The 21,482-nt window shown below is 47.3% G+C and overlaps 1 protein-coding gene across 2 annotated transcripts in view; it reads right to left on the bottom strand.

Annotated features, from left to right (window-relative positions):
- Positions 1–20,662, bottom strand: part of KIF5A (kinesin family member 5A) — a 29,186-nt gene extending 8,524 nt beyond the window's left edge. The window contains exons 1-21 of one of the 2 annotated variants that reach the window (XM_027542354.1): positions 20,257–20,662; positions 9,313–9,400; positions 9,146–9,219; positions 8,633–8,737; positions 8,330–8,378; positions 7,835–7,890; positions 7,523–7,610; positions 7,108–7,232; positions 6,516–6,620; positions 5,883–6,031; positions 5,629–5,777; positions 5,181–5,356; positions 4,136–4,204; positions 3,552–3,758; positions 3,101–3,247; positions 2,314–2,502; positions 1,850–1,967; positions 1,416–1,480; positions 1,206–1,315; positions 716–817; positions 150–210 (exon numbers count right to left, since the gene is read on the bottom strand). In XM_027542354.1, coding sequence (XP_027398155.1) covers positions 150–210; positions 716–817; positions 1,206–1,315; positions 1,416–1,480; positions 1,850–1,967; positions 2,314–2,502; positions 3,101–3,247; positions 3,552–3,758; positions 4,136–4,204; positions 5,181–5,356; positions 5,629–5,777; positions 5,883–6,031; positions 6,516–6,620; positions 7,108–7,232; positions 7,523–7,610; positions 7,835–7,890; positions 8,330–8,378; positions 8,633–8,737; positions 9,146–9,219; positions 9,313–9,400; positions 20,257–20,385 — 2,361 coding nt within the window. In that variant the 5' untranslated portion in view covers positions 20,386–20,662. The remainder of the gene's footprint in view (positions 1–149; positions 211–715; positions 818–1,205; positions 1,316–1,415; positions 1,481–1,849; positions 1,968–2,313; positions 2,503–3,100; positions 3,248–3,551; positions 3,759–4,135; positions 4,205–5,180; positions 5,357–5,628; positions 5,778–5,882; positions 6,032–6,515; positions 6,621–7,107; positions 7,233–7,522; positions 7,611–7,834; positions 7,891–8,329; positions 8,379–8,632; positions 8,738–9,145; positions 9,220–9,312; positions 9,401–20,256) is intronic. The other variant, XM_027542353.1, reaches the window with a different exon arrangement.
- Between the last annotated feature and the right edge of the window lie 820 nt (positions 20,663–21,482).

Below are 21,482 nucleotides of genomic sequence, written 5' to 3'. Positions count from 1 at the left end.
ACAAAAAGGTGTGTCCTGATCATACCACAGGCTTACTTCCCAGAAAGGCGGGAGAAATAGGGTGCAGAAGAAATCAGAGGGAGGGTTGGACACTGAAGCCACCCCTCCCCACCCCCCCGTTGGCTTGGCGCAGAAGGGAAGTCACTCACAACTGTCTCCTCCAGACCCTTAAGGTCCTGCTTGGACTGCTCATGTCGCTCGTACAGAAATCTGGAGGAAGACAGAAACAGAAAAACCACTCAGGGCCACCCTGCCCCTCTGTCCCTCCTCCATTCCTTGATCTATATTTTATTATTACTTACTATACTAGTTACTCATGTTCACAGTGCATAAATGAAAAAAGTAAGATGAGTTCCAATAAAAAGCCCATGATTCTACCACTTACAGATCAAACTACCGTGAACATTCTGGTGTCCATCTTTCCAGACTCTTCCATGCATGTGGCTCTCACATAAATGTTTCAAGATTATACCATTCCTACTGTTGATAACCTGCTTTTTACACTTCATGGAACATCATCCACATCTTTCCATGTCAGCTAATACTGAACAGAAGTCTCCTTTATTTTCCCCCTCGCCATCAAGTTGTTCTTTTGAAGACCTTGCCTCCTGTGGTCACCATGTTCCCATCTAGATCGTGTCCTGTCCCTGAGGTATGTGTGAGTAGCCGTCTGAGCCCGTGTGGTCTCAGGTCTGCAGGCGGACCCGTCACTCACGTCAGCTCCTGGAGTTTGGTGCTTTTCTCATGTTCTTCATTCTTCAGCTTCTCGTAGTCAGCCTGGAGCTTCTCCAGCTCTAACTGGAGTTTCTGATTCAGGCTGCGGAGAGCAAGAGGTATTGGGGAGAACAAGGAGATGTCAGCGAGGGACAAAGAGGAGACTGACTCCTTCAACACTTTCCTTCTTGCACACATGAGTCCTCATAGGGTTGACACATCTACTTCAGGGTATATTAGAGGCGGACTCAGGCTACTGCTTCCACAGCAGAATAAGGGGCCCTGAACTATCAAATCAGAGAAGCCTGGAGCATAGGGACTAGTCCTCACTCCTTGTACCTCCTGGAGCTGGACTGCAAAGTCATGTCTTTGCTGGGGCATGATCCATGGAAGTTAAAGAACTGGATCCTGGTGCCAGAGGGAGTGTGTGCGTGGGCCCAGGAAGATGAGGGGACCAGGTGGAGACTGGAGCCACCCTGGGGAACTCTTACTCTTTGAGCTCATCAATGGTCTTCTGCTTCTCATTGATCTCGTCCCGGAGCCGGGCCAGCTGCCGGTGATGGGCCTCCCGGTGGCTCTCCATCTGCAGCTCCAGGGCCTTCTGCAACACAACCCCACCCAAGTTCAATGCCAGACTCCCAGCCACCAGCTTGGTGAGGGCCCTGCCAGGCCCCAGTCTCCCCAACACTTTCCCCACTTGCCTTCACATCTTCTGTGTCCTGTGTGTCTGGTTCCTTGTCCTTCAGAGTCACCTCATGCACAGTTTCTGAGGGAGAGGGAGGAAGCAGTTTATATCACACCTACCACCTCCAGACAGAACTTCACATTGTGACCAGAGCGCCAGGCAGTGCAGGGCACATTTACCCTTAGAATGGGCCCACAGGGATGTTCTTCTGGGTGAGAACTATCCAATTTCATACAGCAGGGACAAAGGATGATGGAGGGTTTATGGTTCATGTAAAATGAGCTACATGCAAAATCATGCTAAGCAGCACGTGAGTTGGACTCCAGGATTTCAGTCTAATGCTTTGGTGAGTGTGCTGAGTTTTCTGTGATGTTTGTCACTTTGCCTCCTGACACCCTCTCTGATCTCAGGTCCCAGGATGGGTTGGTTGGAGGTTTAAGCAGGTCTCACCTTGGGCCTGGAGTTTGGCCAGCTCGTCACTCAGGGAGTCATAGGACTCTTCCAGGTGCCGTTTCTTGAGTTCCACGCTCTGCATGTATTCCGTCAGGGAGCGGATCTTGGCCTCATGCTGGTGGGGTGAGGGTTGGTGAAGAAGATGGATAGAGTCAAGGACCCAACTCCAGGCAGCACAGACCTTCACAGGCTCCAGCTCTCCCCTCTTCCTGCTACACCTTCCACCAGGATGCAGGCTCGAAGGCCATTCCTCTGGAGACCCTTGCTTTAGACTCTCTTGGTTCAGAGGGCAGTATCCCCCTGCACCTTCACTTCTCTAGCCTGGACCCTCTCCTGCTTCCCCTAGCTCTTCTGTCCTTGACTTCAGTTGACCCTAGGCGGCTGCTAGCAGTCATCCCACAACCACAGAGTTGCCTGCCCTCTCCCACGGCACCCAGAGGCTCTCTACCTCTGGCACTCACCTGGGAGATAAGGAGTTGGCAGGATGAGAGCTCCCGCCCAGTCACTTCCATCTTGCGGTGACATTCGACCTGAAGGTTCTCCAGCTGCCGGCACCGCTTGACCACAGACTTGACTTCAGATTTGATTTTGCTGATGTAGAGTCGGGCCACCGTGAACTCCTCCTCAATGGCCCCACTAATCTCCACTGGCTGTGGGGTGAACATGGGAGGGAGGAGGTGCCTCTTTGCTCCTGGGAAGCCCCTATCCATTTCCTTCTACTCGGCCTAGCCCAGCACACACCCACAGGCACAGGGACTCCAGTGGGACAGGTATGTTCCAAACAACTTTTAGCAGCTCTGTACCACCTGGTTTTTCACACTGAATCCCTCTCTGCATTCAACGATCTGTTCCGACAGTCACCCTCTTCCCTTCTATAGAGAAACAGGATATTCTGTAGTCAGACTGATCCACTTGATCACACAGATGGGGCCTCGTCACTGCCACGGATCTATCTATATCATTCCTAATTTTGTGCCCCCATCTCCAAATCCTGCTAAAAGCACATCTCCACTGCTTCCTTATCCAGCAATGTGAATTTCACCAGGTATGTAGATCTAAAATGTGTATTTCAGTTGAGTCTATGCAAACTTCTGCGTGTTTTCCTGTGTCTAGTTTGCAGGTGTCCTTCCTGGATCTTGTCCTCCTCCTCTCAGTATCTCTGAGGACATGAGTGTCTCACCTACACCTCCCACCATTTCCCAGAACAAGAAAGATCTGAACAAGGCCGCCACGTCTTTCTCCACTCACCAGCTTAATCTCTCCATTGCCCACGATGACACTGAACTCACTCAGGTCCTTCATCAGCCCATTCAGTACCTCAGCAATCCGTTTTCGCTGGTGTCCACTGACCTCCTGCAGCCGCTGCAACTCAGACTCCAGGGACAGCATAGTGGCCTGGGGACAGTCCTTCAGGTCATGCCAGCACCATCTTCCTGCTTCCCTCCCCCACCTAGCCAGAGGCCTTTCCCTTCATGCATGACCCTGATGGTTGCTACAAAGAGAACACAAGCCCTGCAGAAGGGTCTGGAAGAGAGAGTGGTCAGGACGGTGAAGTGCAGTGATGGGGTGGGAGAGGGGCCCACCACGAACTGAAAGACAGCACAAAGGTACAAACACGATACCACCCTCTTAGAAAGCAGAGTTCCCTCTGGACACAGAAGGTGTTCTGAGGTCAGGGTGCTCCTGGCTGGCCACTCACCACCTTCTGAGACAGCTCATCCACCAGAAGCTGGTTCTGCTGGCTCTTCTCCTCCACCTCCTGGGACTTCTGGTCATAGTTCATGGCCAGCTCCTCCAGAGCCTGCAGCACTTCCTTCACCTCATCCTTTGCGGCATCATTCTCTGACTGCAGGTGGCTCAGCTCCCGCTGGACCTTCTCATTGTCTCCTCGAGTGGACACCAGCAGCTGCAAGGGAGGGGCGGGTCATGAGCAGGAGTCTTCTGCCAGTGATCAGCTCGCCAGCTCCTTGGCCTGGGGAAGCTGAGCCCCCCTTACCCAGGTATAGCTCTAGGAGAGAGGCAAGGGTCCAAGCAAGAGTCAAGAGGAACGGGGCTTTCAGCTTCATAGAAATAGGGTACCATAATGAAGGAGCACCCAGACTCCAGCTTCTGTGCTTTAAGCAAAACCCCAACTAAGCCCCCAGATTTCTGTTGTCTCGGGGAGGTGACTAACCCCTAAGCAGAATGCCCCTTCTTCCATCTTTCCAGAAAAGGTCTTTTTCATGCCTTTCAGGGATGGACACACAGCCCTCTCCTCTCTTGTCTTGCCCTCCTTCCCATTACCTCTTCCTGGTCCAGCATTTGCTGCTTGAGCTTCTCTATGAGTTGGCTCTGCTGGTTGATCTCATCATCCTGTCGGAGGCAAGGGGATAAGATGGAATGAAGGGAAGCTTCTCATTCCAGTTTAGACTTGGGAGCTTGGGGCAGATATGGATCTTAATAAAAAATTTAGGCTTTGAGTTCAAAACATCCTAGGCCTTCCCTGGTAGTCCAGTGGCTATGACTCTGTGCTCCCAATATAGGGGGCCTGGGTTCTATCCCTGGTCAGGGAACTAGATCCCACATGCCACAACTAAGAGTTCCCATGCTGCAACTCAAGATCCCTCATATCGCAATGAAGATCAAAGATCCTGAGTGCTGCAACTACGACCCAGCACAGCCAAATAAATAAATAAACATTTTAAAAAGAAAGAACGGAACTCTATATCCTAAAAAGAAAGAAGTCTTTTCCTCAGCTTCTCTCCTTGATTCCTGCCCTCACTTTTTAATTCCTTTCTTTCTGGAAGTTTGTATAACCTTGACAGTGCACAGCAAAAGCCTTCAAATGTTCACATCCTTTAACTGAGAAATCCCACTCCAGCACTCCATTCTAATTGAACCAAAGTCTTATATGGACAAGAGACAAAGATAGTCACTTCAAAGTTATTTATATAGCAAAAATAACCAACTAACAAAACACAAAACCCTAGAAAGCCTGTAAATAAATGGTTAAATGCATTCTGATAAATGGACTGTAAGGCAGCCATTTAAAAATACTTCAGTGAAGAATTGTTAACAAAGTAGGAAACCGCTCATTATATAATGTGGAATGAAAAAATCACATGTGAAGTTACATAGAGTATAATCTCAATTGTGTGGCTTTATTTGTGAATGGTGGGAGGAGGAATGATTGAAATTTTCTTCAATATGTTTTGATATATCATCCACATTTCAATAACAAACATTCATCTCTTTTAAAATCAGGAAAAAAGTCAGGATAAGCTACTTTTGTGAGCCCTCGCTTAGCATCCCGCCAGGCTCACCGCTGTGCCCTGCCGGATGTCCTCACCTTGTCATCAAGCTGCTTGTAGAGGCGGCGGATCTCCTCCTCATACTTCTGCCGCTCCTCGGGCGCAATGCGCACTACAATGGATGAGTTGTCATTCACAGGTGTCTCCTCGCAGAGCTCAGCTCCCAGGGTGGCCTCCTCCCCGGCCAGGCGCTCTGTCTCAGGCACGTTCTCTCCTGGCGAAGCGGCAGAACAAGGTAAGGGATGGGGCAGGGACAGCTGCACCTGCAGGCCCTTCCTCCCTCACTGCCCATCGCAGAGACCTCCTGGCTTCCGTGTCTCTTGCCCAGTGAACCGTCCACCTTTCTGGGGGTGGGGAATAAAGGATGTCAGCCCCCTCTCACTTTCCCTCATGACTGCTCTACTGCATGCCTCCAGAAGCACAGTCCTCCTTGGAGGTCGTAGGAGCCCTCTCTGGCTTTCTGCACCTGCAGGACCCCTCACTAACCATTGCGCCACCGGCTCAGCTCTGCCTCCAGCTTCGCAATCGTCTCCTTCTGAGCCTTCGTCTTCTCCTTCTCCTTCTCATATTTCTTTTTCCACTGCTCAGCAGTCAACTCCAGATTCACGGAGGCAGTGTTCTTAATGGTCTTTGCCCTGGAGAGGGGAACGAAGAGATGAGACCTCCATTAACGTTCATAAGACCCTGAGTGGAGAGCACAGCAGAGGCTGGGGCAGGGAGTAGGGGACCCCGCCACTGACCGCTGCCCGAACATCAGGGTGGACTTGGTCTCCGCGTCGTTGAAGCTGGATGGTGAGCAGCAGATGAACATCGTTGTTCGGCAGTTTCCTCCCAAGGAGTCCTGGAGAATCCGTGTCATTTTACTGTCACGATATGGAACGTAGCTTTTCTGGAGGAAAAGGGAGGCCTCAAATCAGAAAAATTCAGCAGGGGAATCAGAAAAGATGGCAAGGGAGTTTCCTGGTGGCATAGTGGTTAGGATTACAGGGTTTCACTGCCATGGCCCGGGTTCAATCTCTGGTTGGGGAACTGAGATCCTGCAAGCCGCATGGCACAGCCCAAAAAAAAAGAAAGGATGGGACTTCCCTGGTGGTCATCCAGTGGTGAAGATTCTGTGCTCTGAATTTAGGGGGCCTGGGTTCAATCCCTGGTTGGAGAACTAGATCCCACATGCCACAACTAAAGATCCCACATGCCGCCACTAAGACCCGGCACAGCCAAATAAATAAAATAATTTTTTAAAAATATTTTAAAAAAGAAAGAAAGGATGGTAGTGCTTACTAGGGGTGGAGCAACCCATGAATTGGGCATGATGAGGTGGGGGCATTAGGAGAAGGCAGAAGATGGGGTGAGGACCCGTAAGGAGCACTCACCGTGCCCTCAGCCAGCGCCGAGATCACGTTCCCCAGGGCCGACAGGGACTTGTTGATATTCTTGGCCTCATCCAGCACGGCTCCCTCAGCTCCAGTCTTGCTGACCTACCAGGGCACAAAGGGTGACTGTGTCATGAGTGGTTGCAGAGCGAGTAGGCTCCCCCCTCCTCTTCTCCACGTAAGTTGGCTTAGTCCAAGGAGAGGGGGATAGGAAAGAAGATGGAGAAGGCCCTCCTCTGGTCCCCTAAATGTTCTTGCTACAGACTCTCTCCCCTACATACACAATATTATACAATATTCCATTTATGTGAAATGTCCAGAAAGTCAAATCCAGAGTCAGAATGTAGATTAGTGCTTACCAGGGGTTGGGGGATGGGAGACTAGGGCATGACTGTTAACAGGTGATGAAAAGGTTCTGGAATCAGTGGTGATGATGCACAACCTTGCAAACACACTGAATTGTATACTTTAAAATGGTGAACTTCATGGTATGTGAATTCTAGCTCAATGAGAGTTATTTTGATTTTTAAAAAGGCTACCCCCCGGCTCAAGGCTTCCTTCCCTGCCCCCTTCACCGTGGCAGGAACCCCACCTTCTCGCTTCCTGCCAGGTCCACTAGATACAGCTTTCCACTCAGCTTCTGCTCAGTCTCCATATTTTCCTGCTTGATGTTGATGAGGAAGATGCTATGGCTTCGAGAGCTGTGTTCATTCATGTCTGTAAGAGGCAGGACAAGACAGTCCTTATACCAAACTCTGTGGAACGAAGCCCTCAGTCCCCAGCTTCCACAGACCACTGCCCCCACCCGCTGAGAGAGGGGTTGTCCGCCAGGACTAGCCCAGCCGCTACGTATCCCTGGTAGGAGGGGTGCAGGGTCTCACAGACAAGCATCTCTCCTCCGGAGGAGGACACAGACTTCCCCTGCCCACTTTCAAGTCCCTCAGCCCCCAGGGGCACAGAGGAGAGGCAGACGCCAGACTCAAGAGCCCCTGATCTCCCCCACTCACTGGTGACAGCCACGTGACGATTTGATTTCCCTTCATCAATCACATCTAAAATCTCCTCCGGGCTGGACACAAAGCGCTCAGTACAACCCTGCAGGGGGCAAATGGACAGTGACCCCCTACACTTTGGTCTACAGATTAAATTACCTGCACAGTGACCAAATGACCCTTCAAGGCAGTGCCTTTGTCCAGGCCCCAGATTCCTCCCCAGTCCAGGCTGTCCGCCCTCCGGCTCCTGGGCCGTGATATCCCCTCCTCCTGTGCCCGTGCTCTCAATACCCTGGCCCCACCTGCTTGCCCCAGCCCCGGTCTCACCTTGACAAATGGCACCCGGTTCTTGTCCTCATGCACAGACAGATTTGTCTTGGTCACTGAATCAAGACAATTCAGGGTGAGCAAGGCCAGCACTTACACTCCCCCACCTACCCAACCCCTTTACCCTGCAGTCTGCTCAGATGGATGATTCTTCTGTGTTCAAAAGGGAAGAAGACTCCCCTGTGAAGCCTAAACTCCCTGCTCACTCTGAGGGCTGTTTGTCCTCCTGCAGGATTCCAGCCCCAGGGCTCCAGCTAGGCTGAGGTTGTTTGTATGTGGGCCTGGGCATCTAAGCTCATCTTCTGACCCTTTCGGTTTTTGGAAATTCTTGGTGAGTGAAGGCAAGGGCCACAAGTACAAGTGTGTTTGTCCTCGTATGCCTGCTGCATCTCTCACCAAACAGCACCTAAGCCCAAGAGGCCAAGAACACTGTGATCATTCTCTTCCTTGCCCTCCTCACCCCCGACCCACCCACTGGGATTACACACCACTCACCATCCAGAAGGTCACGGATTTTGTCCAGGTAAATCTCAAAGTAAGAAACCTGGGTTAGGAAGAAAGGAGAAGTATAAAGTGATGGGGGCCTATCTTAAATCTGATTCAGGTATCACAGGCTAATGTGATCCACTCAAATAGTGGTGGTGGGAGGGAAAGGGCAGAAGAGACTATTTTGGCAGAGAAGAACTTAGGTAACCACGGGGGAGAATAAGTTGGGGCGTGGAGGATCTCAGTGGGTTCATGCTAGATCCTCCCCTCCCAGTCCCATAAGAGGATGCCCAGTGGTCATGCCCTGATCACCTTGATATGGAACTCAAGATTCTCATCCATGGAATAGATGTGGTTGAAGATGTCTCGGGCAATTCGAGGAATGATTCCCATCAGCTGGGGGTCATGCAGCTTTCCCTGGGGAGTAAGGGTAAGGGTATTCCAAATGAGGCTGGGGCTCAGGAGGAATCAGACAGTTCAGAGGGAGGCAGACGAACACAGAGGTAATAGCTGCTAAGAAGACCATCCTGACTTAGGGGATGGTCACTACCTTTAGTGGAAGGAAGAGGGAACTGAGCAGCCCTTTGAACTGTCATTGCTGCTGCTTTTCCAGGCAAAAGAAGAAAACTGGCGTAGTGGAAAGGAAGGTGAACTGCAGCAGGCTGAAGGGAGTCCATTAAACTTCCACAATAACACTGCCCTCCCAGTGTTACACAATAACACTGTACCAGGCAGCCCTCATTCCGAGATCTCCCCACACTGAGACTCCTTGGCCTCCCATTAACACTCCCAACCTCTCTCTCCCATAAAAGTTAGAATCCTCACCTCCATAGTATGTGTCTTCCCTGAGGATGTCTGTCCATAAGCAAAAATGGTGCCATTGTAGCCAGCTAGGACATCTGGAAGAGATGGCAGAGAAAGACCACTGCTAGAGAGAAGCAGAGTAGGGAATGGGAGCTTGAAAAGGTACACTCTCAAAATACACTCATTACCTTTGACAATCTGCATGGCACAGGCATGATAAACTTGCTCCTGAGTCGTGTTTGGGGGAAATACACGGTCAAAGACATATGGCTTCCCCTGGAGTGGAAATAAAAGACGGCAGACATCAGTAGGGAGGTGTGGGGAAGAAGAAACCCCTGAAAAGGCACCTGTTCCTCAGCCTTCTGTACTCATGGACAATTATGGGGATGAAGGGAACCAAAGAGAAGCAAAGCTTAGTATTGACACCAGGATTGTACCCATGGGCTAGAACGCCACTGAGGAGTGTCACGTGGCGATACTGCATGAGAGGACCCCAGCCTTGGTGTGACAAACTCACCATCCCAGATCCCCTGCCTGGGATCAAATGAGAAAAGACAACAGGACTACAGGCTGTAGAGAGTGAAGAACAACATACTGACATTAAAAATCTACCACTAAGTTATAAAAACATCTTCCTCAATAGATCCACATGTTCTGATACGAAAAGATGTTGAAGATGTATTATAAGTGGAAGATGCAAAGTTAGGGACAGATGTATAGTGTGTTGCCTACTGTGTAAATGAAACATACAAATGCTGAACTACTGAGCTGTTATGGAAATATTAACACAAGCTCTGTCTTTGTGAAAAAACATATGAAATCAGAAATACAGTTCTCCCTTTAGGGAAACAGCTTTAAGTAAAGAGAAACTGTGAAGCAAATCACTCAGACCTGCAAGTATCTTGTTCAATTCAGGTAATGTTATATATCATGTGTGCTGATAAGAATGCTAAAGATACAAAATATTTACAACCCAGGGACCCAAAGAGAATAGATTTGCTATCTGATCATATTAAAGGGAAGATCTCTGGTACAATTCAATGAGACTCTGCTTGCTTTCCATTGTGACAACTTTTCAGTCATATTTTCCCATTATTTGATATAAAGAAACTATGACATAGTTGTCAAATTATTTTGCTACAGAGTCCGTCTTTATTCAACTGATAGGTTAACCTCCAAGTCTACAGACACCAGAGTTTGGGAGACATATTTTAACTAAGACAAATCATAAGCATTGGAGAAGGCTGGAGATGTGGGTCTGGGCATATCTACAATACTGTACTGACATAGGTAAACTTTTTTTCCAAAAGGAATTGTACAAAAAATATTAACAATGATTACTTCAGAGAGAGAAACTGGGAGGGAGAGGTGGCTTTCATTTTTCATTTTATCCTGGAAGGTTTACATTTTTAAACCAGGTACAAGTATTATATTTTTTATTTTTTAATGCCAAAGAGAGTGAGAAAATAGTGTATTTTTTGTTTTTCTTTTTAATTCTTCCCAAAAAGGATATTTATACTAGTAAGTATTGTCTTTAATATTTAAAAGATTTTCAAAATCTGATTTATGATAAAAGTCAACCAGGAATATTTATCTGGTCTCTCTGTGGTGAGGGATTCTGAAGTCCCAAAAACAGAATCCACAAAGAGAAAAAAGTTGTGAAAGTGCTCTCTGCAATGAAGGCAGTACTATAAACTGGTAGGGCCTTTCTGGAGGACAATTCTATTAAATATTCAAATGTCCATACTGGTAATACTCTGCCCACAGATTTCAATGCTAGGAATTCATATTGCAACTTGCTTTAAGCACTTAATGATGTGTGTAGATGGATGTTCACTGCAGCCATTTGTATTAAAGAAAAGGAAGAAACAATTCAAACACCCATCAAGAAGATATTGGTTATACCTCCATGCTGCTGCTGCTGCTGCTGCTAAGTCGCTTCAGTTGTGTCCAGCTCTGGGCAACCCCATAGACGGCAGCCCACCAGGCTCCTCCGTCCCTGGGATTCTCCAGGAAAGAGTACTGGAGTGAGTTGCCATTGCCTTCTCCAATGCATGAAAGTGAAAAGTGAAAGTGAAGTCGCTCAGTCGTGCCCGACTCCTAGCGACCCCGTGGACCGCAGCCCACCAGGCTCCTCCGCCCATGGGATTTTCCAGGCAAGAGTACTGAAGTGGGTTGCCATATACCTCCATAATCTACTCCTATTACAATGAGCAAGTTTGGTTTACACGTCCAAGATCAAATACACGAAAAAATAAAAACAATTTGTGTAACATGATTATATATTTTTAAAAAGCATAGGAATAGAATAGTCTTAGAAAAAAGATACGGAAGACTGTATATACATCTGTTAAAAGTGATTATCACTGGAAAGCAGAATGATAGGAACTTATGCTTATGACATTTTTTCTGTGACATGTAAATATTTTACAATGACATATTGCTTTGAAATTAAAGAGAGAAAATAGTATAGGTGAGTTACAGAAAAATGTGTTATAACATGATAAGGTACACACAAAATAATTTTAAGGAAAAGGTGGTTTTTAAAATAGTGTGCCGTGTAAAACACACACACACAAAAGAGTATATGAAGGATTATTCCATTTCAGTAAAAATGTATGGTATTATATATGTATACAAGGTACGTATATACGTATGTATATGTATACACGTATATATACGTATACAAGGTATGTATATATGTATACCTTGCATAGAGAAACATGTTAACAGTGGTTATCCTCGGACAGTGGGACTTTAGGAGTTTTTTGCTATTTTTGTTCTTTTTGATTAAGATTTGAAAGTATTCTAAAATGAAAATATATAATTTTTAAAAAGGAAAATTTTTAATTTTAAAAACAAAGAGATTAATACTCTTACTATATAAAGAACTCTCATAAACTAGTAACGACAACAACAACAAAATTAACAGAAAAAACTAACAAAAAAATAACCAGAAATATATGGATAAGAGTTAGGTACTAACAACAGAAGAAACACATATGTTCAATAAACATAAAGATGTTTAACATTTTTGAAGGAAAAACAGTAACATCATTTTCCACCTATCAAACTGGAAAACAAAACCTTAATTGTAATACCCAGCATAGATGAGGGTTCAAGAAGGTATAATTTCTGTGAAAGAAGCACCTTCATTCTTTTCCGTTAGGACAGTATATCCATACTTTTAAGGGGCAATTCAGAAATGTATAATCCAAAGCCTTGAATTGCACATATCCATAGCCCCAGATATTGTACTCCTAAGAATTTGTACTATGGAACTATCTGTAGCAAATATTTGGCTACAAGAATGTTTATTATCAACACTGCTTATAGTAATGAGGATTTGAAAACAACAGAAACAAGTTACATTTAGGGGACTGGTTAATACAAGGAATTAATTATACTATGGCATGTACATATGTTTTATTCTTTGCTACTATTTAAAAGGATGACATAATAGAACACCAATATATCTCAAGAATGAGTTGAAAGAACTCAACCTCAAAGAGCACATACTGTATTATTCCCTTTATATAAAGTTCAAGAGTAAACAACACTTACTTGTAGTGATGAAACTCAAAGTAGCAGTTGCCTTGGGGTGATACTCACAGGAAGGGGGCAAAAGGGAGCTTTCAAGGGGCAATCAAAATGCTCTAGATCTCAACCTGGGTAGTGGCCACACAGGTGTCCAAATATATTATAAAATTCATACAGCTGTTTGCTTAAGATTTGTGCACTCACTGTAGTAAATTATACCTAAGTGCTATCATAAAGTAGAACATCACAAGATGATGTGATAATGGCCCTTAAAATATGAATTATGCACAAACTCATTGTTAATAAGAAAAAATGAATATAGACTATATTAGCATTTTAATCTATCAAAGTGGCCAAAATAAAATAGTTTGATGATGGGACTTAATTGCTATGCCTGTCAATTAAAATGCCTTCTCTAGGGGAATTCCCTGGTGGTCCAAATGTTAGGACTCAACACTTCTACTGCAGGGGAAATGGGTTCAATCCCAGGTAAGGGAACTAAAATCCCACATGCCGCAGTGGCCTGGCCAAAAATAGTCTGATGATGCACTGCACTGGCTGGGCCCTTAAATATATTAATACATATGGTCATTCAATTGTTTGTAATAGCAAATGATTAGAACAAACCAAAATATCCATATCTATCAATAGCTGCTACTGCTGCTAAGTCGCTTCAGTCGTGTCCGACTCTGTGCGACCCCAGAGATGGCAGCCTACCAGGCTCTTCTGTCCCTGGAATTCTCCAGGCAGGAACACTGGAGTGGGTTGACATTTCCTTCTCCAATGCATGAGAGTGAAAAGTGAAAGTGAAGTTGCTCAGTCGTGTCCGACTCTTTGCGATCCCATGGACCGCAGCCCACCAGGCTCCTCCGTCCATGGGATTTTCCAGGCAAGAGTACTGGAGTGGGGTGCCATTGCCTTCTCCATCTATCAATAAAGACCTGGCTAAATAAATTATGGCATATCTCTACAACAAATAATACAGTAGTTACAAAGAATGAGATAGATACTTATGTGCTGATGTAGAAGGATCTCTAAGACTCCTCGTTAAGTAAAAAAAAAAAAAAAAAAAGCAAGGTACGGAACAGTATGTATAGTATGCTATCATTTGTATAAAAAAGTACATGCATGTATTAAATACATATGCATTTGCTTGTAAATGCATGGCATTCTTTTCGAAGAATCTACAGGAAACTGGCTATAAGGCTGCCTTCTGAAAGGGGAACTGGGTGGCTAGGAAAGAGAAGTAGGAAGGAGACTAAATTTTCACTGTGTATCTTTTTTTATATCATTTGAATTTTGTTACATGTACATGTAAGACATTCAAAAATTAACTAAAATTTTTTTAAATAAATAAAATTATGTAAAATATTTAGTGGTGGTGAAAGTCATGGTATTTTGTTGGTGAAAAATAGGTTACAAAACAACATAGAGTTTATGATACACTTTTATTAAAATCATTATATGTATATATGTAGGAAAAAAACTACTGGAAACAAATACATCAAATTGTTAACAATATTTTGGAGGGGGCAGATTTTCAGTGAGTTTTAATTTCTTCTTTGTGCTTTTCTTTGTTTTCAACTTTGTCAACAACCCTGGGTTGGGAAGATTCCTGGAGAAGGGATATGCTACCCACTCCAGTATTCTTGGGCTTCCCTGGTGGCTCAGTTGGTAAAGAACCCAGTGTGGGAGACCTGGGTTCAATCCCTGGGTTGGGACAATCTCCTGAAGGAGGGCATGGTAACCCACTCCAGGATTCTTGCCTGGAGAATCCCCATGGACAGAGGAGCCTGGCAGGTTGCAGTCCACGGGGTTGCAAAGAGTCGGACATGACTAAGCGACTAAGGACAGCACAGTGCTGTAACCAGATTATGTTTACTACTATTAAAGAAAAATCTACCTTGATTCTTTTTTTTAAGGTTGACTGAGTTTATGAATTATTCATAGGACTTTTATAAATTTTTCACCATTTTAAAACCATTTTTATCTATACAGTTCATCATTATACTTTATTACAAAGAATAAAATTCTTATTACATAGAATAAAATCATACAGTGTTTCAATAAACAGACTTAAAGTGGCCTTAATGCTTTTCCTTCTCAGTGGTGATATCTTTTTAAAAATTTTGTTTTATTTTATTCTTTAACTGAACCTTGATTCTTGAATTGTAATCTAACTCAATATTTCTCCCATCCAGCTGCCAGGAAACATAAACAAACAAAACACGTCCATCTCAGCCAGTGACTTTCACCTCTTCTCCATCAGTGATGTCTATCCGTGCTTACTAAAGCCAGGCATGCAGCCAAAGGGGATTAAATATAACTCCTAAGGCAACCTCACTCTTTCCTTCTTCCTTTCTGGGAACCTGGGGATCAATGCTCTAACACTCCCAGTTGCAGGATTCCAGGGGCTTCCCTGGTGGCTCAGATGGTAAAGAATCTTTCCACAATGCAGGAGACCTGGGTTCAATCCCTGGGTTGGGAAGATCCCCTGAAGAAGGTAAATGGCTACCCACTCCAGTATTCTTGCCTGGAGAATTCCATGGACAGAGGAGCTTGGTGGTCTACCGTCCACAGGATCACAAAGAGTCAGACACAACTGAGTGACTAACACTTTCACTACAGAGGGTGCTGTGGGCTCTTTAAAAGGGAGGGCGCTCTCCAAGTGCTGAAGGCAATTACTGCCTGAGGAACTCATTTTCCTGAGCCTAGGCAGGGAGAGATCAGAGAGAGAGGACGGGTGGCATTCTTGGAACCACGAGGATAAAAATATCCAAGAGCTAAAAGTGGATGCACTTAGTAATCTCATGAGCAGAGAAAGCCATGTTTACAATTCTAGGGTTTCTGGGAAGGCCTGCTACCATCTTCCTACACTTGGTTGGGTCCTTAAGTTTCAAACCTAGTTCATTTCTTCTTCCTAAGATTTTTATATCTGTTAAAGTATGACGTCCTTTAACGTTCTATTTATTACCGGATGAATTTGTTCTGTCAGATCTTTTTAAAAAATAACTAGACCAGCGGTTTCCCACTTTTTTTGCTTCTAGACTACTCACTTGGGAAACGTCACCATTATTTACATCTCTCATGACACATAAGTATTCTGAGTCAGACTGTAGTATGTTGTGGGGGATTTCTTATCAGAATCTGGGGAAGTGTATGTACAGTTAGCAAAAGCCATTTCTGATGCCCCCTCCCAGGACTTTGGCCAGGCCACTCCACAGCCTGGACCACCATGTAAACCAAGAGTTTCCTGAAGACAGAGGTTCCCCTCTCAATCCCCAACATCAACACAGTCCCTGGCCCTCAGGAGGCTCTTCATTAATATATCTCTTGAAGAAACACAGATATTGATGGAAGAAGAGAGCAAGAAGATCCTAGGGACCTGAATCTTTGGATGAAACAACCTGTAAGAGGGGAAAATGTTAACCACTTCCCAGTTGTGTCAAAGGCGAGCTGGTGGGGAGACAGCCCATCTAAAATAAAAATAACATCTAACTCTGGTTGGGAGTTTATGATGTGCCTGTCACTATACATTATCTCATTTAATGCTCACAGCAATCCTAGGAGGTAGGTACTATTATTATTATTATATTTCATAGATGTGAAAACTGAAGTTCAAAGAGGTAGGGTAGTGGTAGAAGAAGTTTTCAAACTCAAGCACTCTGATTCCAGACCCACACTGTCAAAGTGATCCCAAAACTGACGTGCCAACACTGCGTCAGAGCTTTATCAAGGTTTCCCTTCCCCTCCTCCCTCCATATGGGCGTTTCTCCAAATACTTCTGGACAGAACTAAAGTCCTTCATCACCTTCTTTTTGCAACCTCAACCCCTTTTTCAGAAGAATGCAGTTCTCCCATCCATCCTCTCCAAGGAGGTACTAATCCATGACTTCGATTCCATGGATGGAGAGGCCTGGTAGGCTGCAGTCCATGGGGTCTCTAAGAGTCAGATACGACTGAGCGACCTCACTTTCACTTTTCACTTTCATGCACTGGAGAAGGAAATGGCAACACACTCCAGTGTTCTTGCCTGGAGAATCCCAGGGATAGGGGAGCCTGGTGGGCTGCCGTCTATGGGGTCACACAGAGTCGGATACGACTGAAGTGACTTAGCAGCAGCAGCAGAAGACTTGTAAGTTAGAAACACTCAGGGAGACCGTCCACCTTTGAGGAATGCCTCTGAGACCCACTCTGTCTCCCCCAACAGCAGTGTAAATCGCCCCTCCAGAGGGCTTCTCTTCAGAGTCCCACAACCCCGGACTCTGTGTTCTCCTCTGACCCACTCCAAGCTTCCTCGTCTCCTGTCCAATTGTGTCTCCCAGCACTTTCTGGTGTTTTCCACAAAGGGTGCTGACTAAAGCTAATGGAAAGGTCTAAGATCAGGGGTCCAGAGATAACCAACCTTTTCAACCTTCATTAAAGCACTTGGTAGAGACTGAACTTGAGAGCACCAGGACTGATTTCCATAGTGACACCCCTGGGGATTGTTGCCATGGCAATGCTGCAGCGATACTGGCCACAGTGAACATCACCTCCCCTCTCTGTTTTCCTTGACAAGACTCCCCCAAGGCTAAGGGAGAACTGCTCCTCTCCGTCAGACATCAAAAGAATCCTGGGCCACCTCAAACAATAGTGACTCTGCTCCAATAATCCTGCAGGCCCCAACCTGGCTTTTCCAAATGAGGTACTTGGTGGTCCTGCTTTGTTGCCTCCTTAAGAATCCACCTAGCCATCAGGAAATCTAAGGGAGATAGAATATGGTTGATACTTGAATGAGGGAGGGAGGGAAGGGAAGTGGAGCAGGGGCGGGAGGCAGAGAGGCTATGGGTTTCCCTACTGCCATTCTCCTGTGTCTGGTATAGATGCACAGCTCACCCTCTGCCCACCAAGACAGGCAGAGAGACACATAAATGGGTACACTTAAAAAGTCACAGTGGATTCCCAGTGACCCAAAGAGCAAGACAAGGTACATAGCACACACAGACAGTGACCCAGACACCCTTCCACTATGACTCAGGCCATTAATGTGGGCTAAGCCCCATCCCCCAGATTCCAGGGAGAAGTCATGGGGTGGGAGAGGGATGAGGCTCACAGAGCTGTCTTCCCAGCTTATTCTCCTACATTCTGCCAAGCAGAAAAAGGCCATGAACATTAGGGACTCTGTAGCCCAGAGCTAGCCGCAGTGCAGAGAGAAGAGCCATCACAGGAGGAGCAGGGGGCTGGGCTTGGAGAGAGAGAATAGCCTCTCCCACCTTCAGCCTTCCCAGACATCCTGAAGCAGCTTCCTCCATTAACTCCTCAGATAGTTCCCACACACGGGCCCCAAAGAGAGCTAGAGGAAGAGAGAGGAAGGAGGCTGGGGGATTTCCTTCCCTTTGTTGGGACCCTCAAGGCGCTCCTCACAATCACTTCACTTATGACCCTCATCCTGCTGAACGAGGAATGAATAGAAAGCCTGGGAAGGCAAGCACCAAGGATGCTGCCTGAGACAAAATGGCCCCCCATAAGCACTTATCTTGGCATGAGACACTGACAGGAAGGGCTAGGGCAAGGCAAGACACAGAGCGAGACAAAGGTTCAGCCCTGCAAATATCAGGCAAAATAGATAAAGAAGGAACAGCTGTGGAGTAAGATAAAATCTGAATTGGCAGGGGGCCCTGGGCCTCTCTTTATCTCTCCTCCCTCCCACCTCCACCAGGTCTCTCCTATTTAGCTGAGAATGAGACGGATAAACACAACTCCTTCTCCCAACATCGCCCCATGCCCTGCGCCCACCATGCCAGGATGGATGCCCCAGAGAGCCTAAGGGAGTTGGTTCAGATAAACCTAAACACCCTAGAGCAAGGAAGTTAGGCTTAAAAGTGGAAGCCTTTTGTGGGTTTGTTCCTCCATAACCACCTTGGTCCTATTTCTCAGCCTTTCTGTCTCAGGGACCCCTCAAGCTCTAACTCCTGTGGCTAACACCCACTGTCCAGACTATTCAGAAAGGAGGCCCTGAGGGTTGATCCAGGCATTATTTCAGCCTGGCCAGACTGATCAGACTGCAAGGTCTAAGGTTCCCGAGACAAAGAGAGACAGGGGCCCTCCCTATGTGGCAAACATACATACATAAGCACGGACACAAGGTGAAGGCACCCATTGAGTCCACAATGGAGGTGAGAGAAACTGGTGACAGGCTAGAGCCCTTGGGGACAGACCATGTCAGCAAGTCTCTTCCTAAGGCATGTTTACTCAAAGTCCTGTTCTCACTGACTCCGAAGACCCAGGCTCCCTCCTCTTCTTTCCTTCATTCCTTCAACAAGCAAGCCCTGTGCCAAGCACTATGGATCAAAGATACATAAGAAGTGCCCCTGACCTTGAGGATGGCCCTTATATGGGCTCTTCCCTTCTTGAACTGGCTACAGTGTCCTAGCCCAGCACCCCTCAAGTCCTACTCCCTACTGGACTCAACCCCACATCCTTTCACCCCATAGCCTGACAGTCCCAACCAGCCTAGGAAAGGAGGGGAGGTGAGGAATTCCCTAGGAATCCCTTGGGGGCTACCACAGCTAAAAGTCCAGAACCGAAATCTGTGGAGGTAATGTGATACAGAAGGAAAGATGTGAGCTTTGGAGTGACAGATTTAGGTTCAGATCCATGAATTAACAGTGTGACCTTGAGAAAGTCATTCGACTTCTTTGGGTCTCAATTTCCTCATCTATAAAGTGGAAATATTAATACCTTCTTCAGAGTGTTGTTTTGAAGATCAAATGATATATGTAGAGTAAAAAGCACAGTAAATACTAGTTCTCCTTCTTAATAGTCTCTTCCAGGGGTAGGGGCTGTCGAGACTAGGTAGAGGAGGTGGCTTGCTACTTTGAATTGGATCATCAAGAGAAAGGATGAATAAGCAACTGCTTGATAGGATCTCAGGGTTTGGTTATTTTTGTTAGGGTGAGTTGAGGGGTCTGAAATCCTCTTCCTACCATGCCTGGGAGGAAAAGGCAGACATTTCTTTAGGACCTAGAAGATCCCCCTCCCCAAACTGGGTGTGGCACCAATGTATTTCCTTCTCTGAAAACCCTTCACCAAACCTGTGCCCTCCCCCCAAGTCCAGGCTGTAACTACTTCTGGGGATGATGGAGGCCTTGACCCCAGAGTCCACCCTCACTTGTACCTCGCAGAGACCCTGGACAACCCGCCTCCCATCTAGCCAGTCCACTAGTCTTCCTCCTCCCTTCCTGGGAGGTGAGGGGTAGAGATTCTGAGCCAATAACAAAGGGAAGATGCGCCTTCCCTAGGGAACAGGGAAAACGTCAGAAAAACACGGGACTGGCTCTAGGGGTGGGGACGCTGCAGAGAGCAGCAAAGGGGAATCCGGCCCCCGGATCGCGGGATAGTAGCCCCCTCCCACTCTGCCGAGACTCGGCCGCCGGCCTGGCCAGGCCACACCCAGCCATCCTGATGCAGGGAGAGGAGGGGCTGCGGCTAAAAGGATGGAGGAGGATGAGAGACGGGGAGAGGGAGCTGAGACAGGCTGGGGGCTGAGGCTCGGCGGGGGTAAAAGATCCTGCCCCCTTTCCGAAATTCCCTCCAGGGGCGGCACTCACCCCAATAACGACGCTGTCGTCCCCTTGGAAAATGGGAATGAACTTGTCCCCCCGCAGAATCTCGGCCTGATTTAGGGGCCGAAATCGGCAGAGCACCTTGATGCTACATTCGTTGTTGGTCTCGGTCATGGTGGTCGCCGGCGTGGGGCTGGGGCACTTCGGCTGCAGAGGTCGCGTGTGCTCCGGGAGGAGAGGGGCTCAGCTGAGGCTCAGGCGGAAGACAGGTGCTCTGTCTCTGAGGGTTCAGAAAGCTGAGGCGGGCGCCCGGGCAAAGGCTGGGGAGCAGGGCCGAGGCGCGCTTCCTCTCTCCTGCGGCACCGGGATGCGGGCGACCTGGGCGTCTGGTCCTCTCTCGGCGCTCTGCCTCTCCGCCCCTCGCGCTGCAGCGCCGCGCTGCGGGCCTGGGCGGGGCGGCGACGGAGGAGCGGGGCGGGGCTTCCGTGGCTGGGGGCTGCCACCCCACGGCGCCCACCGACGGACGGTGGCACCTCTGCTCTCTTCTTGCCTCCTCTCCCGACTCCTGACGCTCGGAGACTAACGTGTCCTCACCCCTTCCCCACCCAAGTCACTCACTAGGTCCCACCCTCACAATCCTGACCCGTCTGTCCCTCCCTCGGATTCCAACCCCCTGGAAGGGCTAAGGGATCTGAGGTGGGCCTGTCTCCCCGTCGGAGGCAGAGTCAACAGCGCTCGCACCTCCTTTATTCCAGGGCATCCTTCACCTCTATCACAGTCCTCTCTCCAGATTGGCAGCACACGTCTCCTCCTCTCTTTCCCCACAACCCTCTCAAAAATCCTCAGCTCACTGAAACCTTCAGGGGCAGCTACTTGTACCGCTATGGAGGTGGGTGTCCAGGGTCCATTTTTCAAAGAGGAGTGTCAAGGGAAGTCTGGTTCTTTCCTTCCCCTCCTACATCCAAAAGGACTCTACTCTCTCCCCAACATAGATACCAGGTCCCCACTAGGTCTCTATTTTGGCCTGACTCTTGGCGACCCCAAGGACTGTAGCCTGCCAGGTTCCTCTGTCCATGGGGATTCTCCAAGCAAGAATACTGAAGTGTGTTGCCATTTCCTTCTCACTAGCATTTTCCCCACCCAGGGATCGAACCTGGGTCTCCTGCATTGCCAGGCAGATTCTTTACCAACTGAGCTACTGGGGTCCTATTTTGGTCTATCAGAATTCAAAAGCAGGTAATTCTCATTTTTGCCTCATAGTTTGGGGCTGG

Source organism: Bos indicus x Bos taurus, chromosome 5 (assembly GCF_003369695.1).
Source record: "Bos indicus x Bos taurus breed Angus x Brahman F1 hybrid chromosome 5, Bos_hybrid_MaternalHap_v2.0, whole genome shotgun sequence".
Lineage (NCBI taxonomy): Eukaryota > Metazoa > Chordata > Mammalia > Artiodactyla > Bovidae > Bos > Bos indicus x Bos taurus.
Note: the sequence above shows the minus strand (reverse complement) of the source record. Positions and strands in the feature narration are given on the sequence as shown.